General features: G+C 37.4%; 1 protein-coding gene across 5 annotated transcripts in view; it reads right to left on the reverse strand.

Annotated features, from left to right (window-relative positions):
* Positions 1-23,382, reverse strand: part of ICA1L (islet cell autoantigen 1 like) — a 57,786-nt gene that overhangs the window by 26,648 nt on the left and 7,756 nt on the right. For 4 of the 5 annotated variants that reach the window (XM_055573146.1, XM_055573148.1, XM_055573145.1 and 1 more), the window contains exons 2-5: positions 11,040-11,208; positions 8,054-8,126; positions 3,622-3,745; positions 2,259-2,457 (exon numbers count right to left, since the gene is read on the reverse strand). In XM_055573146.1, the coding sequence (XP_055429121.1) occupies positions 2,259-2,457; positions 3,622-3,745; positions 8,054-8,126; positions 11,040-11,201 (558 nt within the window). In that variant the 5' untranslated portion in view covers positions 11,202-11,208. The remainder of the gene's footprint in view (positions 1-2,258; positions 2,458-3,621; positions 3,746-8,053; positions 8,127-11,039; positions 11,209-23,382) is intronic. The other variant, XM_055573149.1, reaches the window with a different exon arrangement.

Consider the following 23,382-nt stretch of genomic DNA (forward strand, 5'->3'; position numbering starts at 1 on the left):
CTTCGCCACCATCCCTGAGTGAGGGGGCACAGGAAAAAAAAGGAAGTAAATATATAAGATGATCTCAAGTCACAAGTTAGCATATGCATGAAACAGAACTAAGCAACAACTTTTGGTAAGATGTCAGCAAAGCCATTGATGAGCTCAATACATGATGTCTGAACTGGGACAGGAGGACAATGAGCAGATGAGCAGACCATGCTAAGACACTGAGGAGAGCCTGCTAGACCCAGGGAAAAGGAAAGACAAGTTCTAGGTATGGGGGGGTGTCTGCAGAAAGGGAAGGAATGGGGTAGAGCATATTCCTTCCTTAAGCACAGAAAGTAAGTATGAGATGTGGCTGCAGAGGGCCCAGGGAACAGAGTGTGCAGGGCTATTTGGGTCTAGATAGGAGGTGTGGATCCTATTCTTTTTGTTTGTTTAATTGAAGTGAAATTCACATAACATGCATTTAACCATTTTAAAACTGTACAATTTAGTGACATCAGTGCACTCACACTGTTGTGCAAGCACTCTCGGATTGTATCTGTCAAGGATTATAAAGGGGATAGAATGACAGGTTGACTGAGGCCACGTGTCCACCTACTGCCCATGTTTCTTGGAGAAATCAATGAGGCAAAGCACTTGTAACAGCTAGTAGAAAGATTCCATCTATATTAAATATAAGTATGAATTATTACAGCTACTTTAAATATTTATAAAATGGAGTGAGTACATTTTAAAAAAATATTTATTTGGCTGCAGTGGGTCTTAGTCATGGCATGAGTGATCTTTTAGTTCAGGCATGCGTGATCTTTTAGTTCAGGCATGCAGCATGCAAGCTTAGTTGGGACATGTGGGATCTAGTTCCCTGACCAGGGATGGAACCGAGGCCCCCTGCATCGAGAGCATGGAGACTTAGCCCCTGGACCACCAGGGAAGTCCTAGAGTGAGTGAATTTCACTATTTATGTATGGTAAATTCAGGGGATACAATTTATAATAAGTAGATTATTTAGCTTATTTAACTAATATGCAGAGCACATCATGTGAAACGCCAGACTGGATGAAGCACAAGCTGGAATCAAGATTGCTGGGAGAAATAATCAAGAACCTAAGATACGCAGATGACACCACACTTACGGCAGAAAGCGAAGAACAACTAAAGAGCCTCTTGATTAAAAGAGGAGAGTAAAAAAGTAGGCTTAAAACTCAACATTCAGAAAACTAAGATCATGGCATCTGGTCCCATCACTTCATGGCAAATCAATGGGGAAACAATGGAAACAGTGAGAGACTTTATTTTCCTGGGCTCCAAAATCACTGCAGATGGTGACTGCAGCCAGGAAATTAAAAGACGCTTGCTCCTTGGAAGAAAAGTTATGACCAACCTAGACAGCATATTAAAAAGCAGAGACATTGTTTTACCAATGAAGGTCTGTCTAGTCAAAGCTATGGTTTTTCCAGTAGTCAAATATGGATGTGCGAGTTGGACTATAAAGAAAGCTGAGCGCTGAAGAATTGATGCTTTTGAACCGTGGTGTTGGAGAAGACTCTTGAGAGTCCCTTGGACTGCAAGGAGATCCAACCAATCCATCCTAAAGGAAGTCAGTCCTGAATGTTCATTGGAAGGACTGATGCTGAAGCTGAAACTCCAATACTTTGGCCACCTGATGTGAAGAACTGACTCACTGAAAAGACCCTGATGCTGGAAAAGATTGAGGGCAGAAGGAGAAGGTGATGACAGAGGATGAGATGGTTGGTTAGCATCAATGACGTGATGGACATGAGTTTGAATAGGCTCTGGGAGTTGGTGATGGACAGGGAAGCCTGGTGTGCTGCAGTCCATGGGGTCGCAAAGAGTAAGAAATGACTGAGTGACTGAACTGATATGTTCACACACACAGTTGCTTTAAAAGTTTGTGATCAAACTTGTGTATTGTGGCAGAATGAAAAATTTGATAACCTTCACTTATAATTAATAATCACTTTACATGAGTTTTCACTTAAGTACTTTCCCTACTTAATGAATGATTTTCCTCCTGCAAACCACTCCTAAAAGCCCAGGTAAGCAATATTTGAAAGGCAATTATATCTATTATGCCAAATAGTGGGGGAAAAAAAAAGTGCGTGAAAACTTTTTTTATTTACTTCAACTGGAGATTTCCAAGCAACTTAAGAATTTGTAATATAACACATTTTCCAAAACTAGTCTGATGTTTTATGCTGAGTTATTCTGTAGAGGTTCAAAAAATGAATTAAATGGATGTATTTTCATACTTTTCGGAACTTTTCCACTTGTTTTAAGGTGTCTGGGTCCAGTTCTTGAGATACATCTTTCATCCACAGCAGGGCTCCTCTGTATTCTGTGCGCGCCTGCTCCATCCGATTAATTGTCGTCAAGGTATCAGATACCGCCCTTTGACTGAATGTTGCTACTTCTTGCTGAAGTCGAGACAGGGGAGTATACAGGGCCAATCTAATGACAGAGAGGTAAAAAATCAGAGGAATGTACATCCCACAAGCAAAATAAAGACAACCATAAAGCAGAATTTGCTGTCAAGATGAGTCTATAAACAGGAAATTATTAAGATGCCTAAGAAAATTAGAAAGCAATAAGGCTCATACAGCTAACTCTTAATTGTTAATATAGGTAATGTTCATATTTCTCCTTTTTCTTCTTTTAGGGAATACATCATTTTTGCAACATTTCGGGATGGTTACCATGTATAAATGATCTGCCAAGTAAATCTGCCACTTAGAAAAGAATTTCATGAGTAAATGAGATCCTATATTTATAAAGCATGTTCCTATAAGCAGAAAGTTGGGGTTTTTTGAAAAACTGAAGGAAAATCTGGGTGTTAGAAAAGTAGATAAAATGCTAGATGAGCTAATGAGGACAAAATCCATAGCATCTGAGAATGAGAACAAGAGGAAAAAAGGATTTAAGAAACATAAGTCAAACCCAGTTTCTCTATCTGCTTCTGACTCAGACTTAGTGAATGGAGAGACTTGTATTTCATGTCCCTTGGTCATCTCCTTAAAGATGGACTTTTGCACTAATGTGGTGTTTCAGCATAAAGCCATTTAAGTTATGCAATGCCATTTACAGGTCTGATAAAGCCTGCTTTTATTTTTATCTAAAAGAAATATGTTGGCTGAATTTAGTAATTGCAGGAGATTCTTTGTAACAAGTATCTTTATGCTAAAAAGTTATAAAATAATAAATGTAAAGTATATAATTAAGAAAATATTTCCTCTGCTTAAAAAGACATGTTCCAATGTACTCATAGATGGTACAGTATCCAAAAAGTGAAAAAAAAAAAATATATATATATATACACATACTTCAATTTTGGCCATTGTTTGCCTCTCTTTCACTAAACCACTTAAGAAATTTAAATACAGGCCTAAAGGCTATTTCCAGGAATTAAGCAACCTATCAATATAAAATTTTAAGTAATGATTTTAAGTACAAAATAAGAATTAGGTATCAAAACAGTTATATACTGCAATATACAATTCTTCTCTTTTAACCTTCCACTGGAATCAAGAGAAACCTTAAAATATTTAAATTTAGCTACATACATCAAAACTGTCATACTGACTATAAAGTTAAAGATGATGCAAAACCATGATAAACCTTTGCTTGGCTGAAGAACAGAGTGCCTTGCCAGTGGCGTCCATCATTTTGCCAGCCTGCGTTGTATCCCGTTCTGCTTGGAACTTTAAAAAGAGCCCTAGTTCGTTTTCTTCCTCCGATATAACTAGGGGAAAAATTACAGTATAGTTCATTGTTTCATTTCATCATTTGTTTAAAACACACACATATACAACTAACATTCTCACAGCAATAATTCTCTATACTTAACAATTACTTAGGGGCAGGAGGAGAGAGACTTGTTTTTAAAATGTAAATTCCTGGGCTCTGTTTCCAGAGACTTTGATTTTACAGGTCTGAGGATCTGCCCTTTCTTTTTTTTTTAAACAAGAATTCCAGATGGTTCTGATCAGTGACTCCATAGACCTCACTTTGGGAGAGACTGATCTTTGGTGGGAAAAAAAAAAAAATTTCCAAAATGATAAAACCACAGATGACACATTTTCAAATGTGCAGAGATGCATATTAGGATCATTAGCACTTATAAAGTATTTGGTGGCCTATTTAAACTTATTCTTGTCTCCCATCCTGGCTTCATCGTCTATGCTCAGTATCACAGATTCACAGTTGTCCACAATTTTGCTGCTAAAACCCTAAAAGTTGTCACATAGTGCAATACTACTCAAAGTGTGGTCCGTGGACCAGTGCTGGCCAGGCTAGTCCAGTGGTCTGGTCTGTGGACCATTTGCTACCAGCTTGCGACAAATACTCACACTAAGAAACCATTAAGAAACTTTTACCTGTTTGACTATCTTGTATCTGTTGACTCTAATCACCAAAAAGTATGCTTATATTTGTGCATGTCTTCTTCAATTTTGTTTTTCTAAAAATTTTTTATTGTATTTTCCAAAGTGTCAGCTGACGACAGATTGAAAATAAAACAATGACCCTTCACCACAAAGTTTTAAAAGTACTGATCTAGTGGAAGATGACTTTTCATCACAATAAGACCACCAGGTGAGGGGAGCCCATAAAGTGTTCACACTGTGAGCTTAAAGTGAAAAACATGACAAATGTCATGCCTCGTTTCACTCTAGTTTACTGATGGAAAAACTGAAGTTAAAAACTGAAAGGGAAGTCCCTTGAGTCCCTCTGAAGCAGCAGGGGAACTCGGGCCTTCTCACCTGCTAGCTGCCCCCTCACTGGTCCTCCCACCGGTAGTGCCTACAGGAAGTCCCTAGAAGGGCACGTGGTGTTTGAGAGAGGGCGTCTACACATCTGTAGTCTCGTCTGAAAAAAAATGTGCTGTTTTATAAATAGTTTGCTTGATCAAGAGTGGATTGGATCTGAGGAATCTTGTTAATATTCCAATTACTTCAGAGATGTACCAGTTACACATTTCCTCTGAATCAGAACTTCATAAAATTCATAAAATATACCTCAATGAAAACTACTAGAAAAAGATATTAATTTGTAGATGATGATCCGGAAAAGCCTCACAAAACATGGACCACCTCCTTATCAAATATCAACTGAACAGTAACCGTAATTGAGCCTCATCCTTATCAGTGCAGAAAGGGAAGGAGATGAAGCTGAGTCTGCACTGATTTGGAGCTGAGACCTGATGCCAAAACCCACCGAGACCCTACTCCTATGTGTCCTTCCCCAGTCAAGAGATTTTCATAAAGGTTTACAGTGCTGGAAGAATCTATGCAATGGTCTGATGTTAGTCTCAACAGAAGATCTATTAACCAAATAGTCTTCGAGAAATCACACAGTTATATACAATATTAAAGAGAAAGCTATGACAAACCTAGACAGCATATTAAAAAACAGAGACATTACTTTGCCAACAAAGATCCATCTAGTCATAGCTATGGTTTTTCCAGTAGTCATGTATGGATGTGTGAGTTGGACCATAAAGAAGGCTGAGCGACAGGATTGATGCTTTTGACTGTGGTGTTGGAGAAGATTCTTGAGAGTGCCTTGGACTGCAAGGAGATCAAACCAGTCAATTGTAAAGGAAATCGGTTCTGAATATTCATTGGAAAGACTGATGCTGAAGCTCCAGTACTTTGGCCACCTGACGTGAAGAGCTGACTCATTAGAAAAGACCCTGATGCTGGGAAAGATTGAAGGCAAGAGGAGAAGGGGACGACAGAGGATGAAATGGTTGGACGGCATCACCGACTCAATGCACATGAGTTTAAGCAAGCTATGGGAGATGGTGAAGGACAGGGAAGCCTGGTGTGCTATAGTCCACAAGGTCGCAAAGACTTGGACACGACTGAGCAACTGAACTGGAACATTTCAGGTTAAAGAGATGTACAGATATAGATTTTATCCTATACTTTCTCTTTATTGTTGTTCAGTCACTCAGTCGTGTCCGACTCTTTGCGACCCCATGGACTTTAGCACACCAGGCTTCCCTGTCTTCAGGCTTCCCTGAAATGCTCTGCTGCTATGTCACTTCAGTCATGTCCAACTCTACACGACCCCAGAGACGGCAGCCCACCAGGCTCCCCCATCCCCGGGATTCTCCAGGCAAGAACACTGGAGTGGGCTGCCACCTCCTTCTCCAGTGCATGAAAGTGAAAAGTGAAAGTGAAGTCGCTCCGTCGTGTCCGACTCCCAGCAACCCCATGGACTGCAGCCCACCAGGCTCCTCCATCCATGGGATTTTCCAGGCTAGAGTACTGGAGTGGTTTGCCATTGCCTTCTCCGCTGAAATGCTCTACCAGCATGCTAAATGATCTGGTGATTCCAGGACAAAATGCAGGATGCACAAACTGGCCAGTGTTTCTTTACATTTCCATTTCTATCACAGAACTCCCTTGGTCCAATGATTGCTTGATTCAATGACTCCCTTGATTCAGTGACTCCCTTGGTCCATTTTACTGCTTGGTAAAATATTTAAGGTCCTTAGCAATCCGACTGGAACCTTCCTTTGCTCGTATATCACCCTACTATTCTCCATTACAAACTCTTCTGTCATGCAGACTGTTCTCACCCTTCAACTTTATTCCCTTGACTCCAACTCCCTTTTTTCCCCACATATTCAGCTTCTATAAACCCTTTGAGTTTTACTTCTGTTCCCATCTAAGTAGCTGCCAATCTCTCTAATACAGTTATTTTTTACTCCAAGAGAATTCAGAGGCATGTCTGCATCACAATCCTGAATTCAATTACATACTATTCTTTGTCTCTTATTTTATTACCGAAAGTTGTTTATCCAACTGTTTCCTGGGGAAAAATACATAGTTTTACACATGGCAGGCACTAAAAAAATTATCATGCTATAATGGATTTCTTGCCTTAATGGACAATATATGAACTTTGATTATCAACTTTTGAGACTAATTTACATTGCTGCACAAAGAAATCATTCATTGAGCAAATATGCACTGCACATGGACTATATGCTAGACAATGTTTCGAGGCTAGAAGATACAGAAATAAACACACAAATTTCTATCCTTAAGGAGAGCATATTCTAGTGGTGGTAAGAAAAACAACAGATAAAATATACAGAACGTTGAATACTGTTAAGTGCTATTGTTAAGTAGACAGAGACTGATGAGAAAGAGGGGTATATTTCATTTCAGATATGGGAGTCAGAGAAGGACTCACTAATAAGAGGACACTTGACCAAATACCTAAAGAGGATTAGGTATGCAGGTAGACTACTGTAGAGGAGATTAATGGCTCAGAAGGAGAGAGTTTTAGGAGATGAGACCAGGGAAGAAACCAGGATCAGAGAGGTGGCCACGCCCAGTAGGGAACTGCAAATAAGGCAGGAGGAGAGATTCAAAGATTGAGTTTTAACCAGAAGAGGTGAAGAAGAGAGGAGATTCCAGCAGTCACAGGATACTGAGAAGGAACGACCATTAAGAAGAAATCCAGGAATGCTGGTACCTGGAAGCCAAGTGAAGACAGTAGAGTGTCTCAAGGAGGAGGGAATAATCAACTGTGTTAAATAATGTGACAACAACTGAGAATTCGTCCCAGAATTAAGTTCTTCATGACTGTGACAAGAGTGATTTGGTGGAGTGATGGGGATGAAAACTTGACCGGGTGAGCAGAAGAGAAGGAGAAGGAGAAGGAATACAGACTGTGTGTACAGATAATTATGTCAAAATTTCCTGGGAAAGGAGCAGAGGAATGAAGGGTAACTGCTAGATCAAGTAGGGGTTGAGAAAGAGAGCTTTTAAATGATGGAAAAAAATCCACTTAAGACTCTGGGAAGGAAAACTAAACTCAGCAAAATCAATCTGTGTCAGAGGATTTGATGAATTGAACATGCTGGGGGATTTCAGGGTAGATCACTGTAAATATTCATTTTTGTCATAAGAAACGATTCCAAAATAGTTCAGTAAATTACTATTTTTACATTAAATCTTTCATCTTCAAAAATGCAAATGAATATTTATTTTAAGCAAGAATTGATGGTGGATAGATATCTATGATTTCATACCATTGAGTCTTAGCTGATATTTCTCAACTATCTTCAGAAGTTCAGTACATGTCTCTTGAATGGAGTGAAAAACCTTTGAAATATAAATTTTATTAGGACAATTTAAAGAACCATAAAGCAAATACAAAATATAAAAAAAACACTTCAAAAGCAAAACATTTTCTCATAGGTATTGTCTATTTTCCTTGGCTGTGATATACTTCAGTTTTGGTTTTATTTCAGATGTAGAAAGCACATTTAGCTTTCTCCCATTACAGTTGGAAAAAATGATGATAAATACGTGGAAACTAATAAAAATTTATGACTGTGGAGTTTGTCCTCCCCTCAGCTCCAAACTATCTAAATAGCAATTTTAAAATGTACATTAAATACTGTCTACCACAGATGAAAAGAGTATAGATAGTTTTAGACAATATTAAGTAACTTAGAGGCTGGCTTTTCTCCAATATTGGTCTAAGAAAAATAGGTCAATGAATTTACCATAAAAATTAAATAATGTTGTTATAACAACAAAAATAAATTACCTTCAGATTATTTTTGTTTAGAATTTTCCATGAATATTAATCCCTTCATTACCACTGCTGCCAATAGCTAACAAAAAAATAAAATATCTTATAGACTCCCATTTCAAACTTAGTGGCTCAGTCGTGTCCAACTTTTTGTGACCCCGTGGACTACAGCCAGGCTCCTCTGTGCATGGATTCTCCAGGCAAGAAAACTGGAGTGGGTTGCCATGCCCTCCTCCAGGGGATCTTCCCAACCCAGGAATCGAACTCAGGTCTCTCGCATTGTAGGTAGATTCTTTACTGACTGAGCCACCAGAGAAAGTGAAAGTGAAAGTTGCTCAGTTGTGTTTGACTCTTTGTGACCCCATGGACTATACAGTCCATGGAATTCTCCAGGCCAGAATACTGGAGTAGGTGGCCTTTCCCTTCTTCAGGGGATCTTTCCAACCCAGGGATCAAACCCAGGTCTCCCCCAATGCAGGTGGATTCTTTACCAGCTAAGCCACCAGGGGAGCCCAAGAATACCAGAGTGGGAAGCCTATCCCTTCTCCAGGGGATCTTCCTGACCCAGGAATCAAACAATTCAGGGGTCTCCTGCATTGTAGGTGGATTCTTTACTGCCTGAGCCACCAGGGAAGCCCATCTCTATAGCAGTTTTGCTTTTATTTTGATGTTTGATCAGGCCAAAGGAAGACTGATAACAGATAACTAAATTCTAAATGCAGGAGTGACTATCAATTTTCCACATAAGTTTAAGTATGTTTGAATTGCACTTGGTATATGTATTTGTGTGTGTGTTAACTCACTCAGTTGTTTTTTTTTTTAACTTTTATTTTATTTTTAAACTTTACAAATTGTATTAGTTTTGAACTCGCTCAGTTGTGTCCAACTCTTTGCAACCCCACGGACTGTAGCCACCAGGCTCCTCTGTCCATGGAATTCTCCAGGCAAGAATACTGGAGTGGGGTTGCCATTTCCTTCCCTAGGGGATCTTCCCAACCCAGGGATCAAACTTGGGTCTCCTGCATCACAGGAAGATTCTTTATCATCTGAGCTACCAGGGAAGCCAGAGCTGCTGTAAGTCCATGTGGAAGATTAGAAAAGAATACAAAAACAATAGTTGCATTAACACTATGGTGAAGCAATTCCCCCCCCCCCATGGGTCCTTGAAAGATACATATACTATTGCTTTTCATTTTTACAACAAAAATATTTTTCTGTTTTAGTGAGGTATAAAATTGTAATATATTTAAAGTATACAACATGATAATCTAAGTACATACTTGATGCATATGTATACTTGAAAATATTTCTCATTCTTAAAAAAGATAATACAATTGTGGAAGAAAGTTCTTGGGTGATTCCAAATAATTCTCTAATGGACAAAAATAACACTGAATATAAAATGTCACCCACAGATTACCTATCAATGTGAAATAAAACACAAAAAATCTACTTCTGTGGGAATATATGAATGGGTAGTGAAGAGTTCCCTTAGTGATAAAACATATTACTTATAATAAAGTCCCTTCATTTTTTTTTTCACAATTTGTCACTCAATCCTAAGAAGAATACTTTTTAACACAAATAGTAAAATCTGGTTAAATAGAAATAATTATTATTTTCATATTTGTTATGGCAGTGATCAGAGTTTATTTTTATAGAAAAAATTACTTAGTAAATTAAGACCCATTTTATTAGACCTATATTTTTTAGACCTATATTTATTTATTAGACCTATAATTATTAGACCTATATTTTTAAGAATCCCAACAAATCATTATATTTTAGGCATAACAGAGCCTCTGGCTAGAAATGTTTGTAAAAGGTTACCTAAATTAGGATATACACATGGAATTGGCAAATCTGCATTAAAAAATTCAGACTTCATTAATATACATGAGACCTTACTTCTAATTAGCTTGATTACTTAAAAGTATAAGATTACATGTAGGTTTAAAGTTGTTTCATGGTAATTATTTCATTTAAAATAAAAAACAGGCAAAAATACATTATGACATACTTCAATTAACTCCATCCTTAATAAGAGAAACAAAAACTCCAACTTGTAAAATCCTCACTCACTATTTGATCTCAGTAATCTATAATTATCACTATGTCAGTGAGGTATAGACTTCAGATAAAAGTAGTACAAATACTAGTGACGTGATACATAATGAGTATATGGTCCCATTAGGAACATAATCAATTCACTTACATAGCACACTAAGTATTACACTAGTGCCAGAGAAATTATCTGGTTCATGATCTACCTAATATGCACTCCAGCTCTGCCAACGCACAATTTGCTATGGCTTGCTTATCCAGAAGATCTGATCAACAAATAGATACAACTATTCTATTATCAAATTCTACATGTATCCAGGTCAGCTTTTCAGTGTAAAACTTGTCATAGTCCCCCAGTAGTCCCAAATAATAACAAGTTATATGCAAAACACTGAATCCTTATAAGAATTTACCTCAAGTTTAGCATCCAGTTCAGCATCAGATGCCACCACGTGCTCATCCTCCTTCTTTCCGGTTGCTTTGATGAAGACCTGTTTGGTTTTCCAGTATTTCTTCTGCATTCTACTGACTACTGACTGGTTATCTTCTGGTCTGTGCTGCCCAAAAAAATCCATGGAGTGACTACAAGAAACAGACTAAAATTAAATTTCTTTAAACATATTTTCAATAATAAGTATCCATTTAGCCAATATTTAGTTGAAAAACTGAAACAGATACTAAATAGAGTATTAATGTTAATAGCTAAACAAACTGTTTACTTTGTATGGTCTAAATTTATATTTTAATTATAACTTGCATAAATAACAGGCTGAGAGATTAATGACATAATAATTAGGTAACACAATGATCAACTGTTATGATTTTCCAATAATGACTGGCAATAATTTTTTGTTCAACCAAGTGTCTACTTGCAGACACTTCTTAGTTTCTAATTTTTGCTTTTGTAAAAATACTGACAAATGAACTTATACACACATCTCTGCATCCTGCTATTATTTCCTCAGGAAAACTTCCTATGGATTAACTGCTATTTCAGAAGAAAACACATTTATTATATATCCTCAGCTATGCAAAGATTCAGATATATATTCTTCTTTACAAGTCACTTAAAGGAATATTTTAGCATCCAATAAATTAAAAAAATAAAGATCTTAAGTATAAGGGAGACATGTTGTAAAAGAAATGGAGGTGAAAACTGTAACCATTTGTAAACTTAAAAATTAATGGTCTAAGTAATTGTTCTTAACAAGGCTAACATGGCTACATTTAGGAAATGCAAATGTGAAGTGTTCCTTAATGAAATGTAAAAAAAAAAAAAAAAAGAAATAATAATAATAGTTTTAAAAGCCCAAATGATTCCAATCAATGGTGGGAGGCAGGAACAAAAGGAGGTACTAAAGTGTGTGACTCATTTTGAGGGGAATCAACAGATGACTAATATATTCTTAATGTTGGGAAAGAAATAGAAGTTTCCTTTCCTTTTATTTTGAAGTAATTACTAATCAAATAAAAATAGGGTGTCTAATTTCTAAATTACTAGGAGCAAAAGAAGGCAACAAGAAAAACTAGCAAAAGCAAAAGAAGATTGAAAAAACAGGAGTAAGGCAACATAAATAGTGCAAACAAAGATCACAGAATAAGAACAATTATACTATTTAGTATAATAAATGCAAGTTTCCTCTTAAATAATAGATTCTTTAATCTCAAATCATAAAAAGAGTACTATATCCAACTACATGCTACTCAGGATCCACCTAAAATAAGATGACAGAGACAAGTATTAGTTAAGACATACCAGGTAAATACAGTGCCAAGACAATGAAAGAGGGGATGATGGCTGCATTAATATCAGACAAAGTAGGGTTACATAAAGGCGTTATATGGAACAAGGACAAAAATATAAAGTCCACAGGTGGCCACTCTTCCAGATACTTGCTGGATATTCTCCTTCGTGTATCCTACTGGATTTCTGGACAGAGAGATCAGTCATCATTTAACTGCACAACCTCTCGTGTGCTATGTTGGTAACTTGGCTGGACATGATTTGGGATAGAAAGCAGTACGGAGGGATAATGGACTTGATATAAGCACTACATTGTCTGACACTAGTCTTGAGGGAAAACTAGCAGTTCATTTTTCCCCTGCGTTTTCTGCCTGTCTTTAGTTGCTCTTGATGGTTTTCAATTAGTTTTCCCATCCCATCAGTGTGAGGGTCAATCCAGTTGTATGACAAACTGCTGGTCTCTTCAACTACACTGATGCTTTGTTCTTGCTGTTTAGTTGCTAAGCTGGATCTGACCCTTTGCAACCCACCCCATGGACTGTAGCCTGCCAGGCTCCTCTGTCCAGGAGATTTCTGAGGCAAGAATACTGGAGTGGATTGCCATTTTCTTTTCCGGGGATCTTCCCAACCCAGGGATCAAACCCGAGTCTCCTGCGTTGGCAGGCGAATTCTTTACCACTGAGCCAAGAAAGGCAATGCCAAAGAATGCTCAAACTACAGCACAATTGCACTCATCTCACTTGCTAGTAAAGTAATGCTCAAAACTCTCCAAGCCAGGCTTCAGCAATATGTGAACCGTAAACTTCCAGATATTCAAGCTGGTTTTAGAAAAGGCAGAGGAACCAGAGATCAAATTGCCAACATCCTCTGGATCATTGAAAAAGCAAGAGAGTTCCAGAAAAACATCTACTTCTGCTTTACTGACTATGCCAAAGCCTTTGACTGTGTGGATCACAACAAACTGTGGAAAATTCTGAAAGAGATGGGAATACCAGACCACATGACCGGCCTCTTCAGAAACCTTGATGCAGGTCAGTAAGCAGCAGTTAGAACTGGGCATGGAACAACAGACTGGTTCCAAATAGGAAAAGGAGTATGTCAAGGCTGTATATTGTCACCCTGCTTATTTAACTTATATGCAGAGTACATCATGAGAAATGCTGGGGTGGATGAATCACAAGCTGGAATCAAGATTGCTGAGAGAAATATCAATAACCTCAGATATGCAGATGACACCACCCTTATGGCAGAAAGTGAAGAGGAACTAAAAAGCCTCTTGATGAAAGTGAAAGAGGAGAGTGAAAAAGTTGGCTTAAAGCTCAACATTCAGAAAACGAAGATCATGGCATCCGGTTCCATCACTTCATGGGAAATAGATGGGGAAACAGTGGAAACAGTGTCAGACTTTATTTTTCTGGGCTCCAAAATCACTGTAGATGGTGACTGCAGCCATGAAATTAAAAGACGCTTACTCCTTGGAAGGAAAGTTATGACCAACCTAGACAGCATATTAAAAAGCAGAGACGTTACTTTGTCAACAAAGGTTTGTCTAGTCAAGGCTATGGTTTTTCCAGTGGTCATGTATGAATGTGAGAGTTGGACTAGAAAGAAAGCTGAGTGCTGAAGAATTGATGCTTTCGAACTGTGGTGTTGGAGAAGACTCTTGAGAGTCCCTTGGACTGCAAGGAGATCCAACCAGTCCATCCTAATGGAGATCAGTCCTGGGTGTTAATTGGTAGGACTGATTTCGAAGTGGAAACTCCCAATACTTTGGCCACCTGATGCGAAGAGCTGACTCATTTGAAAAGACCCTGATGCTGGGAAAGGTTAAGGGCAGGAGGAGAAGGGGACGACAGAGAATGAGATGGTTGGATGGCATCACCGACTCAATGGACATGGGTTTAGATAGACTCCGGGAGTTGGTGATGGACAGGGAGGCCTGGCGTGCTGCGGTTCATGGGGTCGCAAAGACTAGGACACGACTGAGCGACTGAACTGAACTGAACTGAGCCACTAGGGATGCAGGCTTAGGCAAAATCAGTGAAGAGTACAAGTCTTCACAGTATCAGAAGAGAACATCTCTTCCCTACCCCAACTCACATGCTAATATAGCTCAAAAATATATGCCTGAAAAAAAAAGTATATGTCTGGCCTGTTTCCATTCCCTTACTAGTTTCTTCATAGGAGACAAAGAGTAACTTATCTGATTGGTGGTGGTTTAGATGTCAAGTCATGTCTGACTCTTGCAACACGATGGACTGCAGCCAGCCAGGCTCCTTTGTCCATGGGATTCTACAAGCAAGAATACTGGAGTGGGTTGCCATTTCCTTCTCCAGAGGATCTTCCTGACTTGATTGGATTTCAGAGTGATCAACTTAGTCCTCCCTTTCCTGTTTGAAATCTATCCTGCCTGCAGAGAGCACACATTCCCTGGCAAAGGGAACACAGTGTCTGGGTGGGTAAATCTGAGAAAGGTGAGATCTGCACATCTGTGGTTTTTTATAGAAATGAAGTGTTAGTTGCTCAGCCAAGTCTGACTCTGCAACCTTGACTGTAGCCTGTCAGGTTCCTCTGTACATGGAATTTTCCAGATAAGACTACTGGAGTGGATAGCCATTTCCTTCTCCAGGGGATCTTCCTGACCCAGGGATCAATCCCGAGTCTCCTGCACTACAGATTCTTTACCATCTGAGCTACCAGGGAAGCTGTTTTTGACAGAGGGCACTGCTAAATCTGCTTGCCACTGGGGGGTTGAGTTAGATTAACACAAGAAAACCACAAACGGGCACATCCTAGATAAACTGCTTAAATCCAAAGAGAAAAACTATCTTGAAGCAGAGAAAAATGGTGTATTACATAAAGGGGGACAAATACATAAATGAGATGCAAGTTCTCAAGGAAAACAATAAAGCCCAGACTGTAATGGAAGGATAAATTTAAGGTGCTGAAAGAAAGAAAGAAAAACTATCAACTCATAATTCTCTATTGAAACTGTCCTTTAAAAATGAAATAAAAAGAAAGACATTATCAGATAAAGAACTGAGACAATTCATGGCTGGGGACTTTTAGAAATGCTCACAAATTCTAAAGGGAAATTACAATAGTAATTTGGATCTACAGTAAAGAGATGACTGGAATTGATAAATTTCTGAATAAACATAAGACTTGTCTTTTTTCTTCATTTCTTCAAAAGTTTTATACAGTTTCACACACACAGACAACGGTAAAATGGTAGCTCAGTCACCATTCTGTCATTTTTTGTCATTTATATGTCTTCCCTACCACCTTACTCCATAATCGTTTTCATCATCATCACCATTATATGATTCCTTTTGGTAATACTTCCATACATTGAAATGTAAAATTTTTAGCTATATACTTTTGACAAATAGATATTATGCTATAGAACATTTCCAGCACCCCAGAAATTTCCCTTGTATCCTTTTCAAGTGAATGCCTAACCTACCATAAGTAATGTTTTGCTTTTTTTTTCACCTTTAGTTTTCCTTTCCTACTTTGTTCTTTCTTATCACTGAATAGTAATCCATTGTATCAATATTAACAGTATGTTTTAACTTTCAACTTGGAATTAATTGTAAATAAATCTGCTATGAACATGCCTAAACAAGTCTTTTCATGGACAAATGTTTCACTTCTCTTCAATAAAACCTATAAATGGATTTTTCTGTCAAAGGATTGGTGTACATTTTATAAAAAATTGTCATTTTACATTCCCATTAGCAATGTGTGAGAGTTACAATTGTTCCACAATCTCAGTAACACTTAATGTTGGCAGACTTCTTAGTTTTATCTGTTCTGGTTATGTATTGGTATTTCCTTATGGCTTTAATGCGTCTTTTTCTTATGACTGACGGTAGTGAACACTTTTTCAGGTGCCAGTTGGCCTTCTGTAAATGCTCCACTGTTTTAAGTCTTTTGCCCATGTTTAAATTGGGTAGTTTTTTTTTTTTTTTTTTTTTTACTATTGAGATGTAGAATTCTAAGATTTAGACTGGGATGTCACTGAATCTACAGATCAATCTGTGAAGGACTGGCATGTTAATAATTTTTGAGTCTTTCAACTCATGAATACAGCATTTATCTCCATTTATTTAGGTCTTCTTTGATTTCTCTCAGCAGTGTTCTGAAGTTATTTTAGTATAAGTTTATTGCTTTTAATTTATTCCTAAGTATTTTTTGTCTTTAGATGCTTTTATAAATAGCACATCTCCTAGTCTCACAAAGCTCTTTCTATCTGTATATTTTACTTTACTAAACTCCACATTTTTATTTCCTGATGTTCTCATCATTACATGAAATTGTGGGATCTTTGAGGGGACCCAAAAAACGGTATACCTTTTCCCTGAATTACTCTAGTTAAATAATATAGTATAGAATCTGGAGGCCAAAATATCTTTTTTTTGTTTTTTTTTTTTTTACAGATAATAGCAAAGTTTGTGAATATATAGTTTAGTGTGAGGTAACTGGTCCTCCTAACTGAGCATCAGGACTAAACAAATTCACCAACCAGTCAGGTAATTCAGTTTATGGAAGGCTTCCCCATATGGGAAGTGGAAGATTATTTCTTTTATCCTATACTTTCCTTCTTTCCTCTTATATAGGACAATACTTTAAAAGTTCTTTTAGTGAATCCTGTGGGGAGAAAATCTCTGTTTTGGTATCTGTGAAACTCTATTTTGCCTTCATTCATAAATGACAGTTTAATTGTTTATAAAAAATATAAGGCTGGCAACAACTTTCCTTTATTTTCTTTTTTAACGCTATCATTATCGATCCATGCAAGACTCATTCTTTTGTTTCTTCATTTACTTGTACATTCCTTTTTTAACCCCTTCCTCATATCTATCTCCCCTCACAATCATTCTAATGTGTTTGATGTGTGCCTTTTTATTTGAATGCGTTCTTAGAAAATGTTATATACATATGCTAATCTACACAAATGATATTGTGCTGTAGATTTCATTTCTGATTTTTCAGGGATTTTTTTCACTCAGTATTTTAAGTGCTATGTATGTTGCTATGTATCCATCTCTTTTGCTGTTTCCATTATATTAACATTTCTTGCTGCTGCTGCTGCTAAGTCGCTTCAGTCGTTGTCCGACTCTGTGCAACCCCACAGACAGCAGCCCACCAGGCTCCTCCGTCCCTGGGATTCTCCAGGCAAGAACACTAGAGCGGGTTGCCATTTCCCTCTCCAACGCATGAAAGTGAAAAGTGAAAGTGAAGTCACTCAGTCGTGTCCGACTCTTAGCGACCCCATGGACTGCAGCCTACTGGGCTCCTCCGTCCATGAGATTTTCCAGGCAAGAGTACTGGAGTGGGGTTCCATTGCCTTCTCCGTAACATTTCTTAGTGTTCCTTAACTCTTTGAAGCCAGAATCCCTACACGTTGGTTCATCTATTGTAGTCAGTGGGTCTGGGCTCCTACTGCCCCTCCTTTTTCTATTTGAATCTTTGAAAAAGTGTTTTAATCTGTGATGTCCTGAGGTTGTCTAAGACGCATTTATGTAGTTTTTTTTCATTATGGAGGTTCATATCTTAACCTTTCACTCTAGAAAGTTCTAAGCTGTACTCCCTTCAAATATTCCTTTTCAGCCATAATTTCTTCTTTTTATCTGAATATGCTATTGGGTGTTATTCTTGATATGTTCTATGTTTTGGATAAAAATAGTTCATTTTTATATGTTTTTCTGTCCTATATTTTGGACAAGTTCTTTAGTACAACCTTCCAGTTTATAAATTCTTTTTTCAATTCTGTCCAGGCTAGAGTTCATTCCACCTACTGAGGTTTTTGTTTTTTTTTTTTAATCCAGTGACTTTTTCTTTTTTAATGTTCAAGATTTCTAATTGGCTCTTTTTAATATTCTAATGACATGGACTTTTAATTTCTACCAAGCTACAGAAATTGCATCCCCAGAAACAAGGACCTCATTTTGTATTGGGAGCTCAGTGCATTTGTTTCCGTCCACTCACCGCTTTGTCCTTCTGTTCTGTTTCTAGTCCATGTTTTATCTTATTATCTAGCCAAGATAAACTTTCTGGGGTTTGTTTTATTTTTTATAATTACGAGTTTGATGCAAAACTTACTATGCTATCTAAACTAGAAATCTCCTTTATTTTTCTTTTTCTGGCTTCACCACAGGGCATTCAGGATCTTGCCTGATCAGGAATCAAACCTGTGCCTCATGCAGTGGACACACAAGAGTCCTAACCACTGGACTGCCAAGGAAGTCTATAATCTCCTTTATTTCCAGAAAGTGAACAGTATTTTTTACTTGAACACAGTCACCATGTAGAACACTTTATTCATTTTTGCACTATATAATATTTAAATCTGTATTTGCAGCTATCTCCTGGATATGGAATACAAATATTAGAATAAAACAAATCAATATTCTCTTTAGAGGTAGTTCTGTACTCACCTTACTTATTTCATTACTGTGTAATCACTAAGAAACAAGCAAAACAGACTGATGGTAATATGCAAACTGAAGCTCTGAAATCCCCTGGAGAAAAATAATCTGTGAAGACTTAACTAAATATAACATCACTGTTTGATGCAATTAAGAAATACATTAGCCAAGTTTGCTGTTTAATATTAATGTAGTATTCTTGATTACTCTGGCTCCGAAGCCATGAATTTTCTTACAAACACAATCAGCATTTCCTGAAAGATTCAGAGTTTGCTAGTAAATTCAACTTGAGTGAAGGCAAAACTGACAGAAAACACTCCAAAATGTCAACAAAGGTTTTCTCTGCAGTGGGATAACAGATGACAGTTTTCTGCAGTTTCCAAGTTTGCTACAGTTAACATGTACAACTAGCTATTGTATCACTCTTTACTTGTTTACTTGATTATCAAGGTTTTTGCTTTTGTTTTTTTAAAATTTACTGCTGTATATTGTCACCCTGCTTATTTAACTTATATGCAGAGTACATGTGAAATGCTGGGTTGGATGAAGTACAAGCTGGAATTAAGATTGCTGGGAGAAATATCAATAACCTCAGATATGCAGATGACACCACCCTTATAGCAGAAAGCAAAGAGGAACTAAAACAGCCTCTTGATGAAAGTGAAAGAGGAGAGTGGAAAAAGTTGGCTTTAAAACTCAATATTCAGAAAACTAAGATCATGACATCTGGTCCCATCACTTCATGGCAAATATATGAGGAAACAATGGAAACAGTGAGAGACTTTATTTTCCTGGGCTCCGAAATCACTGCAGATGGTGACTGCAGCCATGAAATTAACAGATGATTGCTCCTTGGAAGAAAAGCTATGACTAATCTAGACAGCATATTAAAAAGCAGAGATATTACTTTGCCAACAAAGGTCCATCTAGTCAAAGCGATGGTCTTTCCAGTAGTCATGTATGGATGTGAGAGTTGAATTATAAAGAAAGCTGAGTGCTGAAGAACTGATGCTTTTGGACTGTGGGGTTGGAGAAGACTCTTGAGAGTCTCTTGGACTGCAAGGAAATCCAACCAGTCCATTCTAAAGGAAATAAGTCCTGAATACTCATTGGAAGGACTGATGCTAAAGCTGAAACTCCAATAATTTGGCCACGTGATGTGAAGAGCTGACTCATTGGAAAAGATCCTGATGCTGGGAAAGACTGAAGGTGGGAGGAGAAGGGGGCGACAAGAGATGAGATGGTTGGATGGTATCACCGACTCTACGGACATGAGTTTGAGTAAGCTCTGGGAATTGGTGATGGACAGATGGAGGCCTGGCGTGCTGCAGTCATGGGGTCGCATAGAGTCTGACATGACTGAGTGACTGAACTGAGGAACTGATTACTATTTAACACCAGCAGACTTTATCCAAAGTAAGAGCCATTCATTTATTGTTATATATTAAGTACTTATACTTTTATGTAGCAATTTTACTTATCTGAAATGCATCAGAACTAGTTTAACTCCATAAAAACATCTGAGAAGTCAGAGGAAATCTCTGGCTGCCCAATGGTTAGGGCTCAGTGCTTTCACTACTTTTGCTGGGTTCAGTCCCTGGATGGGAACTAAGATCCCATAAGCTGTGTGGCATGGCCAAATAAAAAGTCTGAGGAGTTAAAATAGTTATTACAAAGACTATCACATACACATTATTTTTAAGGGAGCTCCTGTTCCTCTCTCCTGCCAACAACCTCACACTGTCACTATCTGCAGGTAACATGATATTATTCATAGAAAATCCTAAATATACCACGAGAAAACTATTAATGAATTTGGTAAAGTTGAAGGATACAAAATTAATATGCAGAAATCTGTTGTATTTCCATATGCTAATAATGAAGTATCTGAAAGAGAAATTAAGAATAATCCCACTTACAGTCATGTCAAAAAGAATAAAATACAGAGAAATAAATCTAAGGAGGTAAAAATCCTGTACTAAGAAAACTGTAGAGTGATGATGAAAATAACTGAAGACTACCCAAAAAGATGGAAAGATAAACTGTGCTCATGGACCAGAAGAATTAATACTATTAAAAAGATCATACTACTTAAGGAAATCTACAGAGTCAATGCAATCCTAACAAAATACCAATGGCATTTGTCACAGAACTAGAACAAATAATTCTAAATCTGTATGGAAACACAAAACACTCTGAATAGCCAAAACAGTCTTGAGAAAGAACAAAGTTGGAGGGATCATGCTGCTTGATTTCAAACTATACAACAAAGTTAAAATCATCAAAGCAGTATGGTATTGCCACTAAAACAGATACACAGATCAATGAAACAAAACAGAGAGCTCAGAAATGAACCCACACTTACATGGGTAATTAATCTATGACAAAAGAGGCAAGAATATACAGTGGGGAAAAGACAGCCTCTTCAATAAATGGCTTTGGGAAAACTGGACAGCTATGTGCAAAAAAATCAAACTGGACTACTTTCTCAATGATAAAAATAAATTTAAAATGGATTAAAGACTTAAATACAAGACCCAAAACCATAAAACTTTTAGAAGAAAGCATAGGCAGTATGTGCTTTGAAACTGATCTCAGTAATATTTTTTGACTAAGTTTTAAAGATACTTGTTAGTTCACAGTAACATAAACACTTACTTAGTTTAATAAAATTATAATACAGCTATACTGGGGAAGAACAAAAGGGGATTGTGGTGGTGAAGGAGAGCTAGTCCTCATCTGCCATATAAAAAGTAAGTAGATAATGTTTTAAATTAATAAATCAAAAAGTAGCATATAAACATGTGATTTAGAAAAGGTAAGGTAAGGTAAGTCACTTCAGTCGTGTCAGACTCTGTGCGACCCCATAGACGGCAGCCCACCAGGCTTCCCCGTCCCTGGGATTCTCCAGGCAAGAACACTGGAGTGGGTTGCCATTTCCTTCTCCAATGCATGAAAGTGAAAAGTGAAAGTGAAGTCGCTCAGTCGGGTCCGACTCTTAGCGACCCCATGGACCACAGCCTATCAGGCTCCTCCACCCATGGGATTTTCCAGGCAAGAGTACTGGAGTGGGGTGCCATTGCCTTCTCCAGTGATTTAGAAAATACCAGCAAAAACACAGAGGTGAAGGTATGAGACACTGGAGATTGGAACTGGAGCAGGAATGGGAGAACTGTTTTTAAACATTATAATCCTTTTAACACTTGACTTTTAAACATTATGGACATGTACAACTTTAACAAAATAATAATAATGAAAAAATACGCCTGAATGTGAATTTTACTAATTAAAACAGAATGGCACTGATACTAGAACCATAAAACAGTGGAAACAAATGAAAAGAAATACACAAAGAGATTAAAAAAAAATAAAAAGAATGTAGTATATGGTTTATATGTTAATTTCCTAGGGCTGCTGTAACAAATTACCACAAACTTGATGGCTTAAAACAATAGAAATTTGCCATCTCACTTCTATAGGCCAGAAATCTGGAATTAAGGTCTTAGCAAGGCTGTACTTCCTGTGCGACTCTAGGGAAGAAAACTGTCTTCTCTCTTCCACCTTCTGGTGGCTGCTGGTAGTCCATGGCCAATAGCAACGTAACTCCAATCTGCCTCTATCTTCACATCACCTTCTCCTCTCTGTATGTGTTTAATCTCCCTCTGTCTCTCTAAAAATCAAGGACACTTATGATGGTTCTTAGGACCTTCCCAGGCAATCCAGAATAATCTCAAGATCCTTCACACAATCTAATCCTAACCACATCCATAAAAATTTTACCATATAAGGTAATATATACACAGAGTCCAGGAATTAGGACTTTTTATTTTTGGGGGTCACATTTAGCTCACTACAGTGAATGTAGCATTTCAAATCACTAGGAAAGGGATATATTATTCAATAAATATTGTTAGGATAATTAACTGTCTTTTTGGAGAAAAAAAGTGTTTTATTCTCAGTCAGTGTAAGGATGGTTCAAAATTTACATGTTAAAATATTGTAACAGTGACATGTGAAAATATAGATGAATGTCTGGGGCCAGAAAACTAGGTGGAACCAGGCACAGAAATCACATAAGATATTGTAAAAAAATCCTAATTCATATAACAAAATGGGGCATAAGTAAATCTGGAAAAGAAATAACTGGGTAAAGTGAGATATAAAGAAGAAAAAGTATTTTTAAATTAGAGAATTCATAACTCAATAGTGAAAAGATAAACTAATTTAAAAATAAGGGTGAAACAAGAATAGGCAATTCACAAAAGGATTTCAAAAGCCCAATGTTTTGTGTAACATTACACAAAAATGTTATTTAATCACGTTTGTAACTAAAGCACAAATGAAAGAAAAATATGTTTATCCTATTAGATGAGCAATGATTTAAAAGATGAGCGAATGAGCACATGTCTGTATCATTTCTTTCCCTGGAGAGAATATTTTCTTCCATCCAATAGGTTGTCTTCTCATTTCGTTTATGTTTCCTTTGCCGTACAAAGCTTTTAAATCTAATTAGGTCCCACCTGTTTATTCCTGCTTTTATTTTCTTTACCTTAAAAATTAGGCAGAAGGGGATTTCCC

The sequence above is a fragment of the Bubalus kerabau genome, chromosome 3 (genome assembly GCF_029407905.1).
Source record: "Bubalus kerabau isolate K-KA32 ecotype Philippines breed swamp buffalo chromosome 3, PCC_UOA_SB_1v2, whole genome shotgun sequence".
Classification (NCBI taxonomy): domain Eukaryota; kingdom Metazoa; phylum Chordata; class Mammalia; order Artiodactyla; family Bovidae; genus Bubalus; species Bubalus kerabau.